Source organism: Pseudorca crassidens, chromosome 12, assembly GCF_039906515.1.
Source record: "Pseudorca crassidens isolate mPseCra1 chromosome 12, mPseCra1.hap1, whole genome shotgun sequence".
NCBI lineage: Eukaryota > Metazoa > Chordata > Mammalia > Artiodactyla > Delphinidae > Pseudorca > Pseudorca crassidens.
The window spans coordinates 74594507-74613345 of NC_090307.1; the positions used below are offsets into that span (position 1 = coordinate 74594507).

The window sequence follows — 18839 nt, forward strand, 5'->3', positions numbered from 1 at the left end:
ACGGTGACGACCAGTTAATAATGAAAACATTTTTTTCATTTCTAGATCCAAAATATTCATTCGCTTCCCCAGAACTCTGTTTGCTACTGAAGATGCCTTTGAATTTAGTAAACATCAATTAGGTATGGTTTTTTTTTTTCCTGCCCTGATTTTAACAGAATGTGATATGAACAAGCTTAGCTTGGGAAACATCTTAAACATGAGTGTTTGATATAATGGTAGAAGCACTGGCTTTGGAAACCCAGAACAAGGTAACAGGATTATAAGATACAGGTGAACTTATGCCTTAACCCAGAACAAGGCAACAGGATTATGAGATACAGGTGAACTTATGCCTTAACCCAGAACAAGGCAACAGGATTATAAGATACAGGTGAACTTATGCCTTAACCCAGAACAAGGCAACAGGATTATAAGACACAGGTGAATTTATCCCTTATGTTTGGAGGGCTGTCACGGATGCACCTGGAAACTTAAACACTGCAGTTCTGCCTCATTTTTAGTTTGGATCCAACTTTGTCGTGCCACACCAGGACCTAAACCCATGGAGTCCATCCCCCTTAAATGAAGGGTTTTTTTTAAACTTCATTTGTATGTGTCTGATGTCGGAAGGTGTAGCTGCAAAGCCCACAGCCAGGGTGTTTGTTGTGAATGGTAAATAAGAAAACTTAGACGGGAGGAAAATGCAAAAAATCACAAATGAAAACGACCAGGGGGTAGGGGCTTCCCCTCTGAGATCTCACCTGGCCTGCTGAGACCAGCTCTGCTTGAGTAATCTCAGTGCTTGCTGTATTCATGATCTCATTGTATTCTCGGAACAAACCTGTGGACGAGTGGTATTATCATGTCCACTTTACATGTGGGGAAGTTGAGGCCCAATAGCAGCAGAGCGGGGGTTTGAGTGTGTGTCTGTCTGGCTTCAGGGCCTGGGCTCGTAACCACTGTTGTTGGTGGTCTGTTTTTGACCCCTCCGGCAGCGGGCACTGATCACCCAGGATCAGGTTCATGGGCAGGTGCTGAATGCGGGGGCCTGGGTTAACATTTCTACCCAGCTCCCAGGGGATGTGATGCTGCTGGTGTGCGGGACCCTCGAGGAGCCTGGTCTGTGGGGGGACCCCAGTCACTGGGTGCAGGGGGCACACAGTGAATGGAGAAGCTACACGGCATGTGTGTGGTTCCACAGCCCTGGGTTCACACTCCTGCTTCATAGCCGCGTGGTTGCCTCGCACCTGGCAAGGGTCTTCACCGGCTGGGTCTGTGATCTGCTTTGTCAAATGTGCTGATGCCTGCCTGCCTGCCTGCCTGCCTTGCAGGGTTGGGTGGGAGGATGAAATACAATGCCTAGAACCAGGGGCCAGCAAGCCCTCCAGATGGTGGTTCTGTTCCTTAGCTGGGGGAAGGCAAGAGGAAGAAAGGGAGCCCCAGTTACTGGCCAGCTCTGGCACTCAGGCTGAACGTAACCCGCCCACTCTCGTTTCTATCCCGTCATATCCCGTGGCTTCCTGTCACCTCTACCCTGTGTGCCCCTAGGGCCACAGCCGACACCTCCTCCGAAGGTCACACCTACCAAGCTGCACAACTGAAAGCCATTTCACCAAAAGTTTTGTTTTCTTTTAAGTTGCGAGAATCCAAGCCATGTACAAAGGCTGCCTGGAAAGGAGAGCATACGTGAGAAAAAGACAAGCAGGTAAGAACTGAACAGGACCTCTCAGGTTTGCCGTGGACAAGTTTCCCTCTCATCCACATGGCACCTAGACGCACAGGTTCCTTTGAGCATCCTTTTCGCCTGCCTGGCCTTGAAACCTTGGTGTCGGGCATTCTTGGGGTCTGGTTCTGGGGCCTCATTTTTACTCAACAATGTAGCCTGTACTTGTTACACAGACATGTTTTATTTGATCCACAACATGTGCATGTTTTTTTTTTTAATTTATTTTTGGCTGAGTTGGGTCTTCATTGCAGTGCGCGGGCTTCTCATTGCGGTGGCTTCTCTTGTTGCAGAGCACAGGCTCTAGGCATGCGGGCTTCAGTAGTTGTGGCTCGTGGGCTCTAGAGCGCAGGCTCAGTAGTTATGGCGCACGGGCTTAGTTGCTCTGTGGCACGTGGGATCTTCCTGGACCAGGGCTCGAACCCATGTCCCTTCCACTGCCAGGTGGATTCTTAACCACTGTGCCACCAGGGAAGTCCATGCATGTTAAAGAATAATTTTTTATTAATAAAAAATAATTTTATTATTTTTATTAACTAACACCATGAGTGCACTTGGAGCCCCTGCACTTTGTCCCTCCTCAATCACTTCTCCGCATCCCCCCACAACACACACACTATTCTTCTGAACTTTCCCTTATTTCCTTGTTTTTTTTTAATAATTTTATCATCTATGGATGCATCACTAAATAATATACTTGTAGGCTGGAATGTTTTGAACTCCATAAAATTATGCTGTTTGTATTTTTCTTCTGCGACATTTCTGTTGCAATAACTTTACTTACAGACACAGGTGGCCAGCCCGAGGGCCGCAGTTTGCTGACCCCTGTGTGCTATATGAGCGTACCGCAATTGAGCTGTTCCGTTGATGGACATTTGGGTTGTTTCCAGTTGTTTGTTTTTGTAACAATGTGGCCATGAGGAATAAAAGAAAAGCACTTTGAATATCTGAATTAACTGGAAAAACAATCTGAAAAGCATTTAAAAATTGGGACACAAGCCAGAAATCTAATTTTTGTGTATCCCAATTTATGTATCCCCATTTTTTAACGTAGACAACTAAAACTAAGCATGGGGCGAGACAAAGCAAATGCAGTGGCAAGACTAATCTGTGCCGTCAAGTGCCACTCTGGTCCCTCAAAAAGACCTCAGAAAACTGGCCCCTTGTGTAATTTTGGAGCTTCCCTTGATGCTTCCCAGCACCCTCTCCTCCTCTGTCACTCTGGTTCAGTTGTCCGTCTGGGCACATCCGGGTAGAGACTGATGACTCTCATCCCACTTTCCATCTCGAGGGCTAGCGGAGTGCGGTGCTGGGCATCCAGGTGTTTGCGGAGTGGATGAATAATTCTGGAAAAGGCTTTTGTATTTAAGTGATTGTGCTCACCTTCTAATGCCAGCAGTGAACTCTTTCAGCCATTAAACTTGAAGCCCACTGGCGTGGAGCCCTGGCTCGGAAGGAGGCCAAAAGGAGAAAGTGGGCTGTGCAGATTATAAGAAAGTAAGTTCTCAGTTGGGTCCAGTAGGGAGGAAAGGTCTCTAAGTGCTATTGTGCTGCAGAGGGTGGTCATGGACTTGGAGGTTTTGGCTCTGGGCAGAAAAGTCATCTTCCCTGCAGGATGTCAACCCTTAGGAATTCTGTTCCCTCTCCTTCTTCTGAGCTTCCTAATTTGACAGTGATCGCAACTCAGAACGTTTGTTGTTTCTCTTAGCCTAGTTCAAAAGTCACAAAGTCGAATGCCTTCTGAGGCCAGGCAGGGACAGCGAGTCTCATGAGCTGGGCTAAGGCAATAAGGTAGGGTAGGGACTGTGGCAAACTGGAAAGCTCAGTCCACCTAAGAGGGGCAGTCACTACTCCACTTTAGCAGACTGCGGCCAGCCCAGTGTTGGCAGATCTTTTTTTTTCAAGGAAAGCTGGAAATCTGGCTTTCATGTAATACTTCCCAGTTTGTTGTTGTTGTTGTTGGCAATGAATTCAAGTCACTCAAAAGAAAACAAAAAATGGTGTGGGTGAAATAGAACATATCTTTGGGCCAGATTTGGCCTGTGGCCCTACTTGGAGAACAAAGTAATCTCCACCGTTTTGGCCACCATTAAATCAAACCAGTGGGGGAGAGAACGCAAGTTTCAGTGAAGAAATAGAAAACTAACAAAACTCTCTCCCGCTTAGGTTCATAAAGGGATTCATCCATCGCAACAAGCCCCTCTGTCCTGACAATGAGGAGTTCATCGTGTTCGTGCGGAAGAATTACATCTTGAATCTTCGGTATCACGTCCCAGAGAACGTCTTGGACGACAGCTGGCTGAGGCCTCCTGGCCTCTTGGAAAATGTAAGGACTGTTCCAGGACTCACGTTGCAAATGGCGTGGGCACAGATGGAGCTTAACTTGTATATCTTTTGGTGCCACCCCCCTCGCCTTGAAAGGGCTGCCTCAGCAGACAAACCACTTCCCTGCAAGAGTGATGCCCAAGGGATTTAACTCTTCGCAATTCGTATATCCTCTCTAGAATTATAAAGCCCGTGGAGGTCTGTTTACACAGAGCACTCTTGAATGCTTTCTGTCCTTGATGTAACATTTACAGATGGGTTTAGGGACTGTTGCCTAGAACAGTGTTTCTCAGTAGATGCTCTGGGGACCCTCTGTGTCTGGAGCGCAGAGTGGGGGTGACTAAGATTCCTGGGCCCCAACCCGGGCCCATTGAATCAGCGTCTCTAGGAACCTCCTGGCCAGCAACTCAGGTGACTCAAAACTCATTCAAGATCAGGAACCACTAGTTTAGCAGCGGCGAACAGTGAGCCCAAGACTGGAAGATGAGCTGCTTTCTTTGACTAGAAAATATTAAGGCTGTCCTTTACCTCACACTGAATTCAGCTGTGCTTTCAAAGCTTCTGTTTTGGCGGCTGAAGCCTAAAGCGGGGGCGGGTGAAGGAGGCAGGTGGAAAAGAAGTGTTCTCCACGCAGGCATCGAATCTGCTCAGGAAAATGTGCATGAGGAACCTGGTCCGGAAGTACTGCCGAGGGATCGCAGCCGAGAGGAAAGCCCTGGTAGGGACGTGGCGTTGCGGGCAGGTGGCAAGATGCTGGAGGGGTGGGTGCTGGCCCCTTGTCAGCAATCCTCACCCACCATCTCACCTGTAAGCCAGGGGTCACACAAGGCTCATGCCTCATACATGCTTTGAGGATGAAACGCATGGAGACCACTTAGCACAGAGCCCTCGTTAACTGGCAGCTGTTCAAAGTAGCATCGCTCTTTTGTTACCATGGGAACATCATCTAGACGGCCTCTGAACCGCAAAGCATGCAGGGCCCCTTCTCTGCCGGTGGCGTAGTTCTCTTTATGTTCATTTGCTGGTCAGCAGACTTTTTCTGTAAAGAGCTAGAGGGTAATATTCTAGGCTTTGCCGGCCACACCATCTCTGTTGAAATTATTCTGTCCTGGTACACACGAGCTGCCAGAGACAACCTGTAAATGGATGGCATGGCTGCGCTCCAAAAAAACTACTGGATTTGGCCCACGGGCTGCAGTTTGGGATCTCTGACCTAGAAGAAACTCTCAACTCTGAAAATTCCACTTCCAGGAAGTCCGTGCAAGCAGAGACAAGCCTAAGTGTCAACTTCAGACTCTAATCAGTAGAATTTTTGAGGCATTTTGGCCAAAGCCAAATGTGTTTGACTTCTATGTGTTCTGACTCCTATGCAGAAGAAGTATGACAAGGCTCCTTGAGGAGCCTTACTTATTCAGGAAAGCAAGCACTAGTGTGGACCTCTTTAGGTCCCCAAAAGCCTCATGGCTACCATTTTGTACTTCTAATTATGTATTACCAGATGCAGCAAAAGGTGGTTACAAGTGAAATATTCAGGGGAAAGAAAGAAGGCTATGCAGAAAGCTTAAATCAACCCTTTGCCAACAGCCGAATAGGTAAGTCCCTTTTTTCATCTATGTGCTCAATTCCCCTATTTAAAAAAAAAAAAAGTCAAAGGAAGATGCTTGATCCGCATTTCCTGACAGCTAGCTCCCAGGCTGAGCTCTTGGTCACAGAGGGACAGAAAACGAGCAGATGCCAGCGGCCTGTGCACAGGGGTGGTATTTAGTGATTTGCTGTGCTCTGGTTGCTTCCTTAGATGAAGGAGACATTAATCCCAAAGTGCTTCAGCTCATCAGCAGTGAGAAAATCCAGGTAAGGAAATGTGTGTCCTTGCCTGAGACAGGATTCCCCTGTGGGGTCTGAGAACAGGGTCTGTCTTCTACGTGAAGGGGGTCTGGAAGCACTATTAAAAGACAGGGGTGCGTGTGCGTGGGCCGGGCTCTCAGCTGTGATGCTCTGGGTGTCAAGATGGTAGGGATCACAGTTACGTGACTATTAGGTACCTGCGGCTGTTCTTATGGCCCTCGCCCGTCACCCAGGAACTGTGTGGCTTTCTATGAAGTTAAGCGAAATGCAGGCATACACTTAATCGTTAAACATCCCCTATTAGAAGCAGTGTGCCTGGGCGCCGACGTGGGTTTCATAACTTAGCTGTGTGATCCTGGGCAGGTGACTTACGCCTTCGGTGCCTCCATCCTTCTGTGAATGGGGAGGACGGAGGGGTTGATGGTGTGAAGGGCACAGGCTGCGGCCTGGCATGCGGCAGCTGGTGACTTCCTCCGGTTGCTGCTTGGTCACTTTGGTCCCTGGGGACTAGAAACCTGTGACTAGGTTGGATCACCCTCTGGCTGTCAGGGCTCTTAACGCCTGCAGAGTGTCTTCATCGCTGCTGACCTTTCAGAGCAGCCCCGTGAGGCAAGTGGCTGTGGCCTTGAATACCTCAGAAGGTCAACGTCATAGGCAGAGCCAGGAATCACACACAGCCTTTCAGGCAGAGAGCCAGGGTTCAGGGAAAACTCATTTATGCAAGATCTGTTTGAGCCCCTCTCCGTTCGGGTGCTCGAAGCAACATTTCCAGAGGCTGAGTAACAAGGCACCCGGTACGCTGCCGCCCTCCCCCGCGAAGCAAGCGTCGCCTCGTAGTGACGGTCACCTCCTTGCAGTACGGTATCCCGGTCATTAAATACGACAGGAAAGGCTTCAAGACACGGCAGAGGCAACTCATTCTCACTCAGAAAGCAGCTTACGTGGTGGAACTTGCCAAAATCAAGCAGAAAATAGAGTACCCTGCGCTCAAAGGTAAGCAGCAGGCAACCTTCAGAAAATTCACTGGGTTGACTCAGCTCCCGGGCACACCAGCAATGCAGCAGCCTTTCATTGAAAGACCTAAGTGAAGATGCCCACAAAACCCAGGGCGGCCCGGGCTGTGCCTCTTATTCTGGCACAAACGCCAACGGCATCTCACTCCGGCATCCGGCTCGGACACTAGTCACCTTTGACAGGGACCAGCTTTTTATTCCGAGCACAGGTGCTGACTGCAGGGCCACCCCACTTGGCCCAGCTAGGAGGGAAAAAGCCTGGGGTTGGGGACCCCCCAGGCATGCCTTTTTTCTGTATTAATGTCAAGTTGTCCAATTCTTGGCCTCTAACTTTGGATCTGTCCTAAGGTGTCTCTACCAGCAGCTTCAGCGACGGAATGTTAGTCATTCACGTTTCGCCAGAAGGCAACAGGCAAAAGGTAACCTACGGCCACAGGGCTGCTAACAGAGGGAAACACTGCCTAAATCTTTAGCTGCCCCCAGTGAAGCCTCAGTGATGTTCTTCCGTGAAGCCGCTACCACTGAACCGGCCGTGTTCTCTCCTCTCTGCCGCAGGGGGATGCCGTCTTACAGTGCGAACACATATTTGAGGCAGTTACCAAACTCGTCATGCTGGCTAAGAAGGAGAACATTGTAAATGTTGTTCAAGGAAGGTAGGTGGTTTCGTCTGTACTCAGGAAGTCATTCAATGTTAAGTGTCTATTAACAGATCAAGGAAGACGCAAATGTTAATCGTTTCACCCAGGCCTGCCCCTCCCTGCAAAGTAAGAACTGCCTACCCACAAGGGGTTGGGGGTACCCTTGCCCCCTCCGATCACCAGCTTTCTTCCCTCCTCACCCCCTAGGACTTGGGCTCCACAGAAATGAAGTCAGTGATCACTTATTCACCAAAGGGAATGAACAGTGGTCTCACCATCTAGTTTTCAAAGGAGGTGCTTATGGTCCTAAGGGAATTTGTCACCCAGTGAAAGGGGGACCCACCCCGGGCGACAGCAGGTGCCAGCCACACCTCTGCTGTTGATGCCTGTGGAAGAACTGTGCTAAACCGATTTGAAAATAACTACAGGAAGGCGTGGCCATTTTCCCAGTTGCAGAAACGGGTTTCTTTCGATTACTCAAATATACAATAAAACTCTGTAATGAAACAGGAATTTGATCTCGAAACTAGTAAGCGTCACAGGTGAATTTCTTTTGCAGGCCCACAGCTGAAGGAAAAAATAGAGTATGCCAGTAATTTATCACTTTGTGTATTTTAAGTTTACAGTTTTATATTAGTCCTGGAAAAGAAGGCACAATAGTTTTTGACACCGGACCAGAAGAACAAATCTATAAAGATAAAAACGGACAGTTAACAGTGGTGAGTGGCCGTGTCTGGGGAGGGGGAGGTGTAAGCAGTTTTAAGTAAGACTATAGGTTAAGATTCTGCCAATTTCAGTCCTCCTGTAGATTGACCAGAATCATAGTCTAGTTTATTTCTCCCTCTGTCCCTGATTCTGCGTTGAAAAATAGGAAGGAATGGGTACTAGAGGTGCAGATTCAAACACAGACTGAAAAGGAGAACAGTTTACTCACATTTGTCAGTGAACCGGAAGCTGACATTAAACTTTTCACACTATTAAATGTCAAAGCCCCTCTTTACTGGATGCCAAAGGCCTCACGCCCTATCACGTGGTTCTCAAGTGAGTCTCCACGGGGGAAACTCCCGACGAGCTTCGAAAAATACCAGTGTGTGTGTCTCCCCCGACCTGCTCCCCGACACCATGACGTAACTGGCTGGGGGTGAGGCCTGGGCTCTGGAAAACAAGGATCCCAGGACTGAGGAGGAGAGGTTTGGGAACCAGGCGCACCTTAAGAGGTCAAGCCTGAGTGCTCGGGGCTTTGCCCTCGCTAGCAAGTCTGATCCAATTCTGCTGGCAAATGACAAACTGAAAGCTGAGGGGGCTGAATCTTTAAAACATGGTTTGTAGCAAATTATGAATACTTGGTATATATATACAAACTAAAAAATGGTCTAACATGGACTGTCTCATACACATTTAACGATGAAATTGTTTTGTGGACAAAGACACATAATTGCCCCTGAAAACAGGTAACTCCTTTGGGGACAAGTTAAAATACTGAAGCATGATTTTTAATGTAAAGTATAAGGTGACTTTTCAGTTTACATGCTGTCTTAAAACTTACCCCCATTCCTCCCTGGCTGGCTCAGGCGGAAGCTGAGGCCTCAGTGAGCCCATTTCTGGATGTGGCTTGTCTCACGGGAGGTGGGGCAGGAGACGGTGTGGGTGACGGGGCTTGGCTGCTCGCAGCTTGTCCACGTCCCCCTCAACCATGCAGGCGGCTGCACCGCTCACTGCCTCCTCCTGAGTGAGAGGGGAGACCTCTGAACCTCAGCGTGTACCTTCCCCAGGTGTCGGTCCGCAGGAAGTCCTGATGGAGGATGACGTGTGATCTCTCCCATCGCCGTTTCTGCTGCAACTGAGGAAAGCTCGAATTTGGTCCAGTTAGCGACACCTTCAAGCAAAGGTTCCAGCAGCTCTAGGAAAAGGATCGTCCCTGAAGAAGCAGAGTGGCATCTTATGCCAAAGGCCAAACCCTCAGGTGTTCTGTCGCACTACATGTTCTCTTTAGGGAGCCAACCTCAAGTCACCCAAGGGGGTGATTTTAAACATCCCCAATAGGACCTACACTTGACGAGCACTTGAACATGTCAGTATGGGGGGATGACAGATTCTCTTTGTCATGCTGCCCCTGGGGCACAATGAAGTATTATACGTAGTCTGAGAGCATAAAGCTGCAAAATCTGAATTTTGCTTTAAATAAATGGAACTCAGAAACATACCCAGTGCCTGCACGGCTTTAGGCTCCACATGGTGAGGTGTAGCTCTCCCCACCCCAAACCTGCAGTCGGAGGCAACAGCAGCCGACCGCTGTTTCACAAGCCCAGCAGCATTTCCACCCAAGGCTTCCGTCCAGTGTTTGAGTGAGTTCAAACACTACGGAAAAATGACTCATCTTTTCCACCCTGAGCAGCAACCTTTAGGTGGTGAAGTAGAAGGTGGGATCTCTGCTCTCTTTCCTGTGAACTGCACTTCAGTTCAGTGGCTGGACTGTGCTGGGCATTTCTGAAAAGACCCAGAAAAACAGATTTAAGTAGAAGCGTTATATAACTTTTATTTTACATATGTCCACAGATGCTTGTACAACACACAGTGACTACTTCTGAAGCTCATAGCGTTTTTTTCCATGGCACAAAGAGACAGAAAGGTTAGTGACACACACGTGTTACAGTGACCCTGGGTGGAGCCCTAGAAAACACACATTCCAGAGGGAGGGCCAGGGTACCTGCACAGCGACCGCCCTGCTAAGCCACTACAGGAGGACGATGGAGAGGCAAGGTCCCCAGTCACCACAATCAGATGACTTATTTGAAAAAAAGCCTCATTACGAGGGACCCAAAGCTGTTCTGCTTTTTCCATTGTAAGTTATTACAGTGTAATAAAACTTAGCTCTTCACCAAATCTTAGGCCAGTGTTTGTTTTTACTTGGATGGTTCTTAAATACAAATATTGACTTTTGTTGCCCTTAGTGCTCACATAAGAAATCACTTCTTCGTAGAATATGTTTGATAACAGAGCCTGGACTAGCCAACACTTTGTCATTGTCAGCTCACAGCTGTATGCAACTAACAGTATCACTCACCATGGAATGTTTCATGAACTTGTTCATATCCCAGGGAAGCAAAGACTCCAAACTACAAGTGCAAAGTTGAAGGAAATGTGAAAGTAGAGAGACGGCCAGAAACATTTGGTCATAAGGTGTAGAAGCCCCAACTAATCAGACTGTTCCACAAAGTTAGTTACTCTTCACGTAAACATTTGAAAAACAGAACTTACATGATGGCTTTTCCATTCCTATAGAAAACATCAGAACTGACATTCACTTTAACTTTCTAAAAAAGTTCAACCCAAACAGCAGGGTTGGTGTTTAAAACTTAAACAGTATAAAATATTTACAAAACATTATTTAAGCCCCCTCCCCTCCCATCCTTAGCACTTAATAAAATCCAAATGGCCTAATATGAAAGTTTCCCACACAACAGTTTAAAAAGCATCTACCCGATACATGATTTTTAGGTTGGGTCATGATTGTTTTAAAGTTTTATTGTAGGCTTTGCTGCTGGATACAAAATAAAGGCATACAACTGTCACAAGTAGGGCAGGGTGTACAAAGTCTAAGCTGTAAAAACCATTTCAAAATATAAACTCGTTTTGTTCGAATGCACTGTATCAAAGGCTGCCCGTGTTAATACCTTTGGTATAAAATGGTAATGTTTCCCTTGAATAGCAGACAAAACCCATCCATACCTTACACACATCCGAATCTCCTTGGAACTACTCTACCAGCCTAGTCTCAACCACCCACATTTGTCACCACTCCCTCTGCGCGTCACGGGCGGGCGCGGAGACGGGGAGGTAGGTAACCGAGAACGTCCGTCCCACACGAGCGCCGTGCAGACAGCAGGGCTCCAGCGCGGGCCACCCAGGCGCCATGGGCACACATCCTCATCCACAATCGCACACGTCCCTTAAACAAACATGAACATGCACACTGACCGGACCCAAAAGGATCTGCACGTCCTCTCCGTCTGCTCACCGATGGCCACTCCACACCGTGTAAGGATCAGAGACAGGAAGGGATCTCCAGGCGACGGCTGCGTTGACAGCAGGTGAACCGTCCTGAGGCTGCTGGTGTGAGCAGTGGTCCTGTCTGGACGCCAGAAAAGAGTCTGGGGCCATGTTTAATTTCTTCTAAGCAAAGGGCAGGGCATCCGCTGGGGGCAGTAAGCCCCGCTTAACGGGGCATAAGGCCAAAGAGGAAGGAATGGAACCCACCGGGCAGTGGTTTGTACGCTGTGCCCATAAGCAGGCCAGGCAGCCTTCCCGGAATGGAGTGGGTCAACAAGGAGGGCAGAGGAAGGGGCAGCTCTGCTCTCGGCCAGGCCCTGCAGGGTCCCAACAAGCACCAGACCACAGATCAGCAGAAGGGGCAACAGGCCTGCCCCTTCAACGGAGCTGGGCATCCAGAGCCACACTAGGAACAGCGGCTGAGAGGCAGGAACCCCCAGGTGGTATCTCCACTGCTAAGAGCTGTGGTCCTTCACCAACAAGCTCCAGGATCGATGCCCGAGGCGGGACGGGCTGTTCGCAAAGCCATGGAGCCTGTGCCGGGAATGGGAATGGGGCCAGGGTGCTGGGGCGGAGTTAGGAAACACTGAGCTCGCAGACACCGACTACAGGACCCGTTTCGGAGTTGACAAACTGAACCGTGGAGGAAAGGCGGCCCAAGAAGCTCAAAGAGGCAGTCAACACCCACAGAAATAAATACCGCAGACAAGTTCTCACACACACACCACACCCACTCATCCTCTTCCTCCAGAACCAGGAAAGCCTGGCTCCAGTGCTTCTCGGATTCTCAGGAAAGCAGAGACCTTGGACCCAGCTTGTTCACTGGCAGGGGTGTGTTCACCTGGGTAAAGACAATCCATTCACCTGGTCAAGAAATACCAAAATCGTCATCTGGCTTTTTATGCAGTCTCTCCGGACGCGGGGGCAGCGGGAGGCCCGGGAGCTCTCGGGGAATCTGAGTGCACAGCGGGGAGGAGCAGGGCGGGCGGGGTGCAGGCGGGGCCCCTGCCCGCTCACTGGTGGAGGTGGGCCCGGTCGTCCGGGCGCTTGATGTGGATCCGCCGCACGCGCTCGATCCGCTCCCGCTCCCGCTCCTCATCCTCGTCCAGGTGGTGGGAGCGTCCGGCCGCCCCACCCGTGGCCTCCAGGAGTGCGTTGTCGGGTCCCCGGCCATCCTGGGCCTCATACAGCAAAATATTCAGGGTCTCCTCATAGATCCGGGCTTCAGGGAACTCCACCTGTAGCGCCACAAAACACAAGGCAGGTACATTAGCCTCTCAAACCCCCCACCCCACCAGCTCCGCCACCACCCAGGACTTCTGAGCAGGGCCATCTGTCTACACCAGGCCCCTACGACTCCGTAAGACCGTCGTTATTATGTTTAAAGCAGTTTTTATTGTCAATACGCAACACTTACACATGGCGCTACATTCACAAGAGACAAAAGGGATACAGTGAAACAGATCTCCCTGCCCTCTCTGCCCCCTTTGGAAGTTTGCCTTCCTTTGGACATTTACATCATTCCCAATGTGTTACTTCTAACAATCAGGGCTGCACCCTTGTACACGAGGCATTCCACACCTTAAAGCAGCATCCTTTCTGAACAGGCACCAGCTGGGGACCCTCATAAAATGGACACAATCCCTCCCACTCAGTAAAGCGCTGCATGCACTTACTGCCCTTCGGGGTCAGGTGCCGTGAACTAGAGGTGGGTCCCAGGCAATCAGTAAGAACTGGTAAAGCACTTCAAATGTTCTGCCAGGGAAGATACCGATTATGCAAAAACCCAAGTGGAACATCTGTGCAGTTACAGGAGACAACGAACCATGAGTGTCAGCTCGAAAGCACAGGTCCCGGAAGTGTGGGATAGAAGGAGAGGAAACTGTCCCTGAAGGGGCAGTCATCCCAACACCAACTCCCTGGAAAAAGGAAGGAGCCCTGAGGGACAAGAGGCAGAGCGAAGGGAGCCAGGAGAGGGGCTCTGGCCTCCAGCCCGGCTCCACCACTAACCAGCTGCACGAACATGAGCACAGGCTCACTCTGGAACCCGTCCAGGAATCTATACACAGTGGGGATCCGACCACGAGGTCTCTCAGTGCCTTTGCTCGCTGTTAAGCTCTAAAAACGTAAAATCACTATTTTAAAGTTTAATCAATATGACGATTAGCTTTTGAATATCCAAGGGCAGAGGCAATCCATGTATATAAAAAACCAAACTATGACAAAATGGAGAGCCTAGTTACAGGTGGAATTCACAGCCCTAAAGAAAAGAGGCACGTCTTGTTAACGTAGGAGGAAAAGTGAATAATTCTGGTTCCCCCACTATCTTTGAAAGGAAAAAAAAGAAAGTGTTTTTCCCTTCCTGGCTACCTTACAACAATACATACCTTTTAGGATACATTCTAAATACTAATGAACCAGATGTTCTAAGAAGTTAAAAAAAAAAAGGGCTTCCCTGGTGGCACAGTGCTTGAGAATCCACCTGCCAATGCAGGGGACACGGGTTCAATCCCTGGTCCGGGAAGATCCCACATGCCATGGAGCAACTAAGCCCACAAGCCATAACTACTGAGCCCGCATGCCACAACTACTGAAGCCCGCGTGCCTAGAGCCCATGCTCCACAACAAGAGAAGCCACCACAATGAGAAGCCCGCGCACTGCAACGAAGAGTAGCCCCTGCTTGCTGCAACTAAAGAAAGCCTGAACGCAGCAACAAAGACTCAATGCAGCCAAAAATAAACAAACAAAAAAAACATGTACCCTTTTAAAAAAAGAAAAAAGAAGTTAAAAAAAGATTTTTAACTCTGGTTTCTACTTTGTGGTCTGATTTTCTCTCATGTGCATTTTGCCTTTGAGGCTGCTCTAGCATCACAGAGCTGTGGGCTCCTGGGACTGCAGTAAGGATAATAACCTGAGCAGGTGACCTACAGATCTGTATGAAGGTGACTAGAGGCATGACCTGCTGCATGTGTCCCTGGTCATCAGATTTCCCCAGATAGGTTGAAAAGGAAATGACACAGTGTATGGGATGATTTAAAAAAAAAAAAAAAACCTTACCTTCCCCCACAAATACAGCAAAAATATATCTACATGTGGAATGATTCTCACAGAATATCTACTGAACACTGGCAGAAGACCTCAGACTGCTGAAAGGGCAAGAAAATCTCCACGAAACCAGGTAGGAAGAAAGAAAAAAGGAAATGGAAAAGAAAAGAAAGTGAGAAAGGAATTGGGACAGGACCTGTGTCACTGGGAAGGAGCTGTGAAAAAGAGGAAAGGTTCCCGCACCCTGGGAAGCCCCCTCACCGGCGGGGAGATGGGCCGGGACAGGAGAGCTTGAGCCTCAGAGGAGATAACAGCAGCTGGTTTGCGTCAGCCAAAGCAGACGGAAGACTGCACAGTCAGTCAGTCAGTGCTGCCGCCCTGCACTCCCCAGCCTGACACACGAGTCTGCCAGTGCTGGCAGGGGCTGGGTGCTGGAACTCGGGCTTCAGAGATCAAAACTGGGGAGAGGACTGGGGTTGGCATGTTGTGCAGACGGACCAGGAGGCTGGAATCCAGTGTGACCACAGCTGGGGGTGTATGCAGGGGAAGCCTGGGTCACCTTAGAGGCCAGTCGCCATTATTTGGGGGGTGCATGAGGGGAGGGGTGGGATCTGCATTGTAGCCTTTTTCTCTGTGCGTGCGCTTGCAGAGGGCAGGACACTACCTGCATGGGCTCCAGGAGCCGTCGCAGCGCCCCCCCCACCACCGACACCAGGAGTGGTTTCAGGCTACCATCACCTCCCTCCTGGACCCAAGGAGTGGTTGCAGGGCCCCCACCACTGCCTGCCCAAACTCCAGGAGTGGCTGTGAGATGCCATCATGCCCATCGTGTGCTCTGGGGGTGCCTGAGCTGCCCGCCGCCACCAAGAACCCAGGACTGGGCATCAGCCACTGCATCTGCACACCCCCGTCAAGGGGATAACGACCAGCACACGCTGAAGAAAAAGGCCACGGGCATCCATACTAAAAACTGCCCTCACACCAAATATATTAAACTCACAAAAGCTACACAGGGATGACCCCACATATAAACAGCCCTCCAAGACCACAGCAGACAACTGTTTTTCCTAAACTCAAAAGAGAAATATGTAAAATGAAGCAGAAGAACTACTCCCAGATAAAGGACCCCTGAAGGAACAAAGAGTGAAACAGACCCCTTCAGTCTAATAGGCACTGATTTCAAAAAGAAAATAATGAAAATACCAAAGGAATTAAGAAAGGCTATTGAAAGAAACGCAGAGTACTGTAAAAAGGAAGTAGAGCTATAAAGAGGAACCAAAAAAAAATTAGAAAACTCATTTGCAGAGACGAAAGCTGAGCTAAAGGCAATGAACAGCAGAATGAATAATGCAAATGAATAAGTGATCTGGAAGATAAAATAATGGAAATCACCCAATCAGGAGAGCAGATAGAAAGCCAAATGAAAAAAACCGAAAGCAAGCTAAGAGACCTGTGGGATAATATAAAGTGTGCCAACCTATGCAGAATAGGGACTCCAGAAGGGAAAGAAAGAGTAAAGGGGATCAAAAATGTATTTGAAGAAATTATGGCTGAAAACTTCCCAAACCTAAAGAAAGAAACATACCCAGGTACCTGAAGCTCAAGGGTCCCAAACAAGATAAACCCAAAAAGACCTACACCAAGATGTATTATAATAAAAATGGCAAAAGTTAAAGAGAGGATTCTAAAGGCAGCAAGAGGAAAACAGAGTTAATTACAAGGGAACCCCCCCCCAATAAGACTATCAGCTGATTTCTCTACGGAAACATTGCAGGCCAGAAGGGAGTGGCAAGATAAATTCAAAGTCCTAAAAGGGAAAAAATCTGCAACCTAAGATACTCTACGCAGTAAGACTATCACTTAGTATAGAAGGAGAAAGAATTTCTCAGACAAGAAAAAATAGAAGAACATAGCAATACTAAACCTATCCTAAAGGAAATATTGAAAGGTCTTCTCTAAATAGAAAAGAAGTAAAAATCTATAGGAAAGAGAAAATCACAATTGGAAAATAAATCACTTAAAAAAGCCAGTAGAGGGCTTCCCCGGTGGCACAGTGGTTGAGAATCCGCCTGCCAATGCAGGGGACACGGGTTTGAGCCCTGGCCCGGGAAGATCCCACATGCCACGGAGAACTAAGCCCATGCGCCACAAATACTGAGCCTGTGCTCTAGAGCTTGTGAGCCATAACTACTGAGCCCACGTGCCACAACTACTGATGCCCCCACGCCTAGAGCCCATGCTCCACAACGAGAAGCCACCGCAATGAGAAACCCGCACACCACAACAAAGAGTAACCCCCAATCGCCACAACTAGAGAAAGCCTGTGAGCAGCAACAAAGACTCAACACAGCCAAAAAAAAAAAAAAAAAAAAAGCCACTATGTAGATTTAAAAAAAAAAAAAAAATCAAAATCAAAATATTTTCGGGCTTCCCTGGTGGTGCAGTGGTTGAGAGTCCACCTGCCAATGCAGGGGACATGGGTTCGTGGCCCAGTCTGGGAGGATCCCACATGCCGCAGAGTGGCTGGGCCCATGAGCCATGGCCGCTGAGCCTGCACGTCTGGAGCCTGTGCTCCGCAACGGGAGAGGCCACAGCAGTGAGGCCCCCGTACCGAAAAAAAAGAAAAAGTATTTTCTGTGAAAGTGATGATAACCACAATGAACAGCAAAAGGATGAACATGAAGATGTAAAAGAGGACATCAAAATCATAAAACGTTGGGGAGGAGAGTAAGACAATGTAGATTTTTTTCCCCCTAGAATGTGTTTGAGCCTATATGACCACCAGTCTAAGGCAAATATATATAGGAAGGGCTTAACATACTTGAAAAACAGGGTGACCACAAATCAAAAACATACAATAGATTCACAAAAAATGAAAAGAACATAAGTATAATGCAAAAGAATATCATCAAGCCACAAAAGGAAAAACAAAAAGAGAAAGGGACAAAGAATATAAAACAACAGGAAAACAAGGTTTAAAATGGCAATAAATACATATCTATCAATAATTACCCTAAATGTCAATGGACTAAACGCTCCAGTCAAAAGACACAGAGTGGCAGATTGGATTAAAAAAACAAGAGCCAGGGCTTCCCTGGTGGCGCAGCGGTTGAGAGTCTGCCTGCCAATGCAGGGGACATGGGTCTGTGCCCCGGTCCGGGAAGATCCCACATGCTGTGGAGCGGCTAGGCCCGTGAGCCATGGCCACTGAGCCTGCGCGTCCAGAGCCTGTGCTCCGCAACGGGAGAGGCCACAACAGTGAGAGGCCCACGTACAGGGAAAAAAAAAAAAAAAAAGAACCTACAATACGCTGCCTACAAGAGATCCACTTCAGGGCAAAGGACACACACAGACTGAAAGTGAAGAGATGGAAAAAGATATTTCATGCAAACGGAAGTGACAAGAAAGTGTGGGTCGCAATACTAATATCAGACAAAACAGGGCTTCGCTGGTGGCACAGTGGTTGAGAGTCTGCCTGCTGATACAGGGGACACGGGTTCATGCCCCGGTCTGGGAAGATCCCACATGCCGCAGAGAGGCTGGGCCCGTGAGCCATGGCCGCTGAGCCTGCGCGTCCGGAGCCTGTGCTCCGCAACGGGAGAGGCCACAACAGTGAGAGGCCCGTGTGCCACAAAACAAACAAACAAACAAACAACAACAACAAAAAAAACAGACTTTAAACCAAAGCCATAAAGAAAGATAAAGAAGGACACTATATAATGATAAAAGGATCAATACAAGAAAAGGATTTCATACTCATCAACATATATACCCCTAATATAAGAGCACCCAAATACATAAAACAAATACTAACAGACATATAAAGGGAGAAAATTGACAGGAATATTGGGTTGGCCCAAAAGTTCGTTCGGGTTTTTCTGTGACATGTTCCAGGAAAACCTGAATGAACTTTTTGGCCAACCCAACAGTAGGAGACTTTACCATCCCACTCACATCAGTGGACAGATCTTCCAGACAGAGGCTCAATAAGGCAACAGAAATACTAAATGATACAATAGAACAGTTAGACTTAATTGATATTTTCATGACATTACATCCCAAAAAACCAGAATACACATTCTTTTCAAGTGCACACGGAACATTCTCTAGGATTGACCCACATACTAGGGCACAAAACAAGCCTCAACAAATTTAGGAGTACAGAAATTATCTCAAGCATCTTTTCTGACACAACAGCATGAAACTAGAAATTAGCC

General features: G+C 48.3%; 2 protein-coding genes across 11 annotated transcripts in view; one reads left to right on the forward strand and one right to left on the reverse strand.

The window, feature by feature from the left end:
- Positions 1 to 10409, forward strand: part of MYO1H (myosin IH) — a 143650-nt gene extending 133241 nt beyond the window's left edge. For 3 of the 7 annotated variants that reach the window (XM_067700502.1, XM_067700506.1, XM_067700503.1), the window contains 11 exons: positions 46 to 122; positions 1619 to 1687; positions 3118 to 3202; positions 3872 to 4031; positions 4665 to 4748; positions 5529 to 5622; positions 5826 to 5881; positions 6733 to 6868; positions 7237 to 7307; positions 7444 to 7541; positions 8146 to 10409. In XM_067700502.1, the coding sequence (XP_067556603.1) occupies positions 46 to 122; positions 1619 to 1687; positions 3118 to 3202; positions 3872 to 4031; positions 4665 to 4748; positions 5529 to 5622; positions 5826 to 5881; positions 6733 to 6868; positions 7237 to 7307; positions 7444 to 7541; positions 8146 to 8293 (1078 nt within the window). In that variant the 3' untranslated portion in view covers positions 8294 to 10409. Of the gene's footprint in view, positions 1 to 45; positions 123 to 1618; positions 1688 to 3117; positions 3203 to 3871; positions 4032 to 4664; positions 4749 to 5528; positions 5623 to 5825; positions 5882 to 6732; positions 6869 to 7236; positions 7308 to 7443 lie in introns of all 7 variants that reach the window. The other 4 variants (XM_067700504.1, XR_010933280.1, XR_010933281.1 and 1 more) reach the window with 4 other exon arrangements.
- KCTD10 (potassium channel tetramerization domain containing 10) overlaps positions 10037 to 18839 on the reverse strand; it is a 33652-nt gene continuing 24849 nt past the window's right edge. For all 4 annotated transcript variants that reach the window (XM_067700508.1, XM_067700507.1, XM_067700510.1 and 1 more), the window contains one exon: positions 10037 to 12814. In XM_067700508.1, coding sequence (XP_067556609.1) covers positions 12590 to 12814 — 225 coding nt within the window. In that variant the 3' untranslated portion in view covers positions 10037 to 12589. The remainder of the gene's footprint in view (positions 12815 to 18839) is intronic.